Source organism: Leptodactylus fuscus, chromosome 3 (genome assembly GCF_031893055.1).
Source record: "Leptodactylus fuscus isolate aLepFus1 chromosome 3, aLepFus1.hap2, whole genome shotgun sequence".
Classification (NCBI taxonomy): domain Eukaryota; kingdom Metazoa; phylum Chordata; class Amphibia; order Anura; family Leptodactylidae; genus Leptodactylus; species Leptodactylus fuscus.
This window is the reverse complement of record NC_134267.1, coordinates 235,630,955-235,636,949: the sequence shown is the minus strand read 5'-3', so window position 1 is coordinate 235,636,949 and position 5,995 is coordinate 235,630,955. Positions and strand designations below refer to the sequence as shown.

General features: G+C 40.4%; 1 protein-coding gene and 1 pseudogene across 1 annotated transcript; both read left to right on the top strand.

Moving 5' to 3' along the window:
• Nucleotides 1-354: 354 nt before the first annotated feature.
• LOC142196960 (taste receptor type 2 member 64-like) lies at nucleotides 355-1,266 on the top strand. Its single transcript, XM_075266932.1, has one exon. The coding sequence runs from the start codon at nucleotides 355-357 to the stop codon at nucleotides 1,264-1,266; it is 912 nt and encodes a 303-aa protein (XP_075123033.1).
• Nucleotides 1,267-2,313: 1,047 nt separating this feature from the next.
• On the top strand, nucleotides 2,314-3,275 carry LOC142196959 (taste receptor type 2 member 4-like; annotated as a pseudogene).
• Nucleotides 3,276-5,995: the final 2,720 nt, after the last annotated feature.

The window sequence follows — 5,995 nt, the reverse complement described above, 5'->3', positions numbered from 1 at the left end:
TGTGATCTGTGTGCACTACCATGTTATTATTATTAATACTTTTTTTTTTTTTTTGTCAAGGTCAGATGAAGATATGAAACATTTTTCTTTGCTTTTAGATTATTTTTATAAACTCCTTCTACTCTTCTATGTAACACATTGAAATGCAAAATGTTGTTTTTCAAGGTGAGTACACAAATAGTATGCAAACCATGAAACAAATAACCCTGCGTCTAACCCAACCTGGTATCAGTTGAAGGCATCATAGGTAGAGGCTGACTCATATGTAGTAGATCTAAGATATCTGGAGTTGGCTACTTGTAGAGACTCTGAGATTTCGGATCATAGAAGCCAACCCTAAACTATCCCATGATGATGATTCCAAAAGGATTAGGTATTTTGTCTATATTTTGTCTCATAGTGTCCATTGGATTTTTACTTAATGGATTTATTGTCATAACAAACTTGTTTTGGTGGAAAAAACATCAGATACTTCCAACTGTAGATATTCTTATTACTGGCCTGGGACTGTTGAGACTTGGACATCTCACTATACATATGCAACATATCTGTTTCTTAATATCGGACCGGTCTCTGTTGCAGACTGATAATCCTGAAAATATAGATACAGTTACAATGTGTCTGATGTTCTGCAGTCTGTGGTGGGGCTCGATACTTTGTTTGTTCTACTGTGTGAAGATCACAAACTACAGCAACAGACTCTTCGTGAGACTCAAGATGAACATCTCCAAGATGGTCCCTTGGATGCTTCTTAATTCTTTGGTCATCTCATGTCTTTCCAGTTTGCCTTATCATTGGTCTTTTGTTTCACTTGACATTGTGAATGGAACTATCAATACAGATGGAATGACAAATGGAAATGTACTCAATATGTTCATCACTGTCTTCATCGGATCCATCATACCATTTACGATATTTTGTGCCACCATTTATCTTATCATTGCATCCCTTCTGAAACACGCCAAAAATATGAGCAGAAGAGACAGCGGCTTCAGTGATGCTCAACGAGACGTTCATCTCAGTGTTATTTGGAGCATGGTCTCTTTTCTTCTATTTTATGTTCTGTATTTTGTAGCCAATGTCATGATAACTTTACTTACGAATACGGAAAATTCGATCCTCGTTTTACTTTGTGATGTTTTCATTTTTGCCTACCCAAGTCTTCACTCGATTTCTTTCATTATCAGCAACAGAAAGCTGAAAAATTCCTTCTTTTTTGTTCTTCGTTGCACATGGTTAGAAAAACGAAAGGAACGAACCCCTTAATTTCTGAAAATGCTTCAATCCATATACTCTGTGGTGAAACTCCTCTATGGGACAGCAAACAGACAAAGAATTATTTGAGCACAACATATACCAATCCCCTAAGTTACAAATACAGATGTTAACCACTTTCTGGCCATACACCACTAACATAACTTTTTTTTTTTTTTTTTTAAAGGGGTTGTCCCATAACAAGAATCCTATCTATACTGCTAGTTTATGTGGATTTAAGACTTTTTCTAAATACATTGCTTTATCAAAACTGCCTTGTTTGGCCACAATCTTAATTTATTCACTTCATTGTTGACACTGAGTACCTATGGCCACTGGGCTTATCTGCTCAGTTCCCAAGGGACGTAGCTGCCTGCTCTCAGGGGGAGGAAGGGGCTGACAAGCAATAGAGCTCCTCAGATAGGGGAGGGGGAGGTGAGAGCTCCGGAATTACTGTGCTATCTTTACCTTTTCCACTTATCAGTCAGTTTAATTGAATTTGGCTGATAAGGGCTGAGATAAGGAGTCCGTTACCTCTGTATGTAATGCAAGTTGACTCAAATCCAGCTCTGCTACATCAGTTTCCATACTGTGGTAATGCATTTACAACCAATCCCTCATTACTGACTGCAAACAGCAGATAGCAGAGCAATGGAAACCCCGCCCACCAATGTGCCGAGAAATCCAGGAATTGAAGAGAGCACATACCCTGCAGGCTGCAGAACGAGTTATGGGAATACCCCTTTAAGATCTTATGAGGTCATATAAGGATTCACAACACATTTGTACCTTTGGATATGAGTTTTGTTTTTGTCCCAACTGTTCCTTTCTTTTTTTTTCCATATCAGGTGTAGCACAGTCAAATGAAGCTATATTTATTGCTTGCATGATTTGTAGACAAACATGATGCAAAATGTTATACAAATATCTGTATATATCCTGGTATCAGCTGAAGTCATCAGAGATACAGACTGGCTCATCTATCCCTGATACATATTGGACACTTTGTCTTGACTCTTTACAGATGTCAGATAACAGAACACGATTCTAGAACACAAGATGTTTTTCGTACAATTAGTTTTCGTGTTCATTTCTTGCATCATAATCTTCATCGGGTTTCTGCTAAATGCATTTATTGTCATAGCAAACTTGTTTTGGTGGAAGAAATGTCAAACTTTTGAAACGGTCAATGTCCTCCTTACCGGGTTGGGAGTGATGAGGCTCATACTTTTATGTGTACATATGCAATATATTTGCTACTTCGTAGCTGGATGGCCGATACTCCAAGCTGACAGTTCTGAATATTTCAGCACTTTTACAGCTTGTTTAATCCTCTGCAGTATGTGGTGGGGCTCGCTGCTTTGTGTCTTCTACTGTGTGAAGATCACAAACTACAGCAACAGACTCTTCAGGAGACTCAAGATGAACATCTCCAAGATGGTCCCCTGGCTGCTTCTCATCTCACTAGTCATCTCCTTTCTTTCCAGTTTGCCTTATTATTGGTTCTCAGTTTCTGCTCGTCCTGTTAACAGTAGCCATGATGAAAAAGGAAACAGGGAAACAAATGTAGTCAATATTCTCATCTTGTTTTTTTTTCAGGATCCACCATTCCATTCACAATATGTTGTGTGGCCATTTATCTTATCATCGAGTCCCTTGTGAGACACAGCAGAAACATGAACAGCCGAGACTCCGGCTTCAGTGACTCTCAGCGAGACATTCACCTCAGTGTCATTTGGAGCATGGTCTCTTTCCTTCTGTTTTACACCCTGTATTTTGTAGCCTACGTAATAACTTTCTTTATAAATTCAGAAAATTCTACATTAATTTTATTTTATGTTTTCATTTTTGCCTACCCAAGTCTTCACTCAATGTCCTTCATTCTCAGCAACAGAAAACTGAAAAACTCCTTCTTTTTTGTTCTCCGTTGTACACGGTTAAAAAATGTAAACCATCAAACCCCATCAGGGGTTGTCCCATCTCAAGAATCCTATCTATACTACTGGCTTATGTGGAGTTAATTCTTTTCCTAAATACATTGCTTCAGCAAAACTGCTTTGTTTGTCTGTTATCTTAATTTATTCACTTCATTGTTTACACTGTGTTTCCATAACCACGGACCTGGGGATGGTCTTATCTCTCTACCCAGGACAAGTGACTAGTTCCCTGCTCCAGGAGGGGAGGAGGAGCTGAGTGCTCCGTGCTTGTATTTCTAAGCTGTTTATCTCTCTGCCCAGGACAAGTAATGTAGCTCCTGCTCTCAGGAAGGTAGGGAGGTGGGAGCTGAGTGCTCGGAGCAGCTTGTATTTCTGAGTTGTTTATCTCCCTCTTCCAGTTATCAGTCGGTTAATTGAATTTTGCTGATAAGGGTTGAGATAGGGAGTCCGTTACCTCTGTATGTAAGAAGAGACCTAAAACGGAGTTTACTGCAAGCTGACTCTTGTTCCTGTAGCATGTAAATTTGGGATTCTCATCACCTATCAAATCCAGCTCTGCTACATCCGCTCTATATTGTGCATCTTCCAGTGATACTTTGCTAATTTATTTACAACCATCCCTCATTACTGACTGCAAACATGTACGGCTATGAAGAGAGATAGCAGAGCTGGGTTTGTCTGGGAGACCGCGAGTGAAACCCTGCCCACCAATGTACTGAGAAAACCAGGAAGTGAACAGAGCACACAGCATGCAGGTTGGTGAAACAAACGAGTTGGGAATACCTCTTTAAATTATCAGTTGCTTCCATCCAAAAACTCTGTAGTGTGGCAAAGAAAGAAAATGTTTCACTGAACACAAAGTAGTTACTTGGAAAGATCTAATTCTTGGAAACTAAACTTAAAGAAATCCTGTTAAGATCTCTGTCAAACACCTTGGAATGGTTTTTCTTTTCTTTTTTTTTTTTTTATGTAGATTGTGAGCCCCACATGGAGCTCACAATGTACATTTTTCCCTATCAGTATGTCTTTGAAATATGGGATGGAAATCCATGCAGACACGGGGAGAACATACAAACTCCTTGCAGATGGTTTTTTGCCCTTGGTGGGATTTGAACACTAGGACTCCAGTGCTGCAAGGCTGCAGTGCTAACCACTGAGCCACCGTGTGGCCCCTTTTGGTTTTTCTTTTCATGATCAACAATAACTTTTCCCACTACAGTACTGGACAGTGACAACTAGCCTCCTCTTAACATAGAACATGAATACAGATATATACTGCTTGCCTGTCCTAGATCACTCTATTGTTATTATTATTATTATTATTATTATTATTATTATTATTATTATTATTATTATTTTGTTGCTACTGTTTTCATTTCCTTGTTTGTGTTGATCTTGTTTTTGTTCTTGTTAATATTCTGAATTAAACACTGAGGGCATTTATGTTGTTCAGTCCTGTTATGATTTGTTCCTATTTATTACACTTTGCATATTGCGGTGATATCTTTTACTTTATGACTATTTGCATTTGAAAATATAACATTTCAGACAACTTCATTCAAAATTAAATAAAGTACATTACAGATGAGTGAACATGTTTGTTACAAGCATAGGTTTTGTTGCAATTCTGCAAAAATCTTAGGTTTGAACAAGTCCAAAATTTTTTGAGGTTTTCCACCCATGATTCACTATTATACTCTGGGGGCTCCTCACTGGTACTCATCCTACTTAACTTCTCCGGGGCTCCATTGTGACACCCAGTACTCCATTGTGGTCCTCTTCCAGTCTCCTTAACGGATCCTGGGGACTGCTGTGGCCTGTGGTTTAGTCTCCGTTGTTGTCTTGGTTTTGTTGACCTCATGATGCTTTGAGACAAGAGAAATTATATCAACATGTCCTATAAGACTGCTGGGGCTCAATCATAGGCCTCATCGGACCCCTGTCATGTGACATCATGTGAGTAACACAGTTTTTTATATTATCTTACCTCTCCTGGGCCTCTGATCGTTATACCCTGAGTATAATAGTGCTCGTGGGGCCCGCGCTGTCACTTACCGATCCCGGCCCCTGCCTAAGAGCCGCCTTCTCTATAATACTAGTCTGGAGAGGGGTGGGGCTTAGAAGAGTGTGGGCGGGGAGTCTCCCCGCCCAGTACCCGCCCACACTCTCCTAAGCCCCGCCTTCTCTATAATACTAGTCGGGGTGAGGGGGGCAGGGCGCTCTGAAACCCGGACCATGGACCGATGTGGACCAAGAACAGGGAGCTGTAGGTAAGTGGACACCCGGGGGGGTTGGGGGGTTTGGGCTTTGTAGTACTAATATGCCTAGCTGGTCTATACCTTAGTACTACTAACACACTCAGCTGGGCTATTACACTAAGGAATAGCCGAGCTGAGCGTGTAGGAGATGTAGGAGAGCTGGCAGTGTTGAGGGAGAACCCCCGCCAAAGTACGGGTCACTTACAGTGGTCAGTCACCTGCTCCAAATTAATCATGCATGTGCGCGCTGAATAGAATTAATTCTGACAAGTATATCAGGGTTAATCCCAGTCCATGCAATGAGCGTGATGCCTATTCACACAGAACTGAGGTTTATTGAGAAAAGCACAAATCTTATACAGGAATGCAAGAAAGATAAGATAACGGCAGGCTGTAAGCATATACGTCTTGTATCCGAATACACTGGAGGTCAGTCATTGGCCCTCAATTTTAAACATCTTCTTAAGTTTCGATTCCCAGGAAAATGATGTTGTCTTTCTTGTAAATCACATGACAATTGTGTGCGTCAGCATCTGGGTGCAGTAC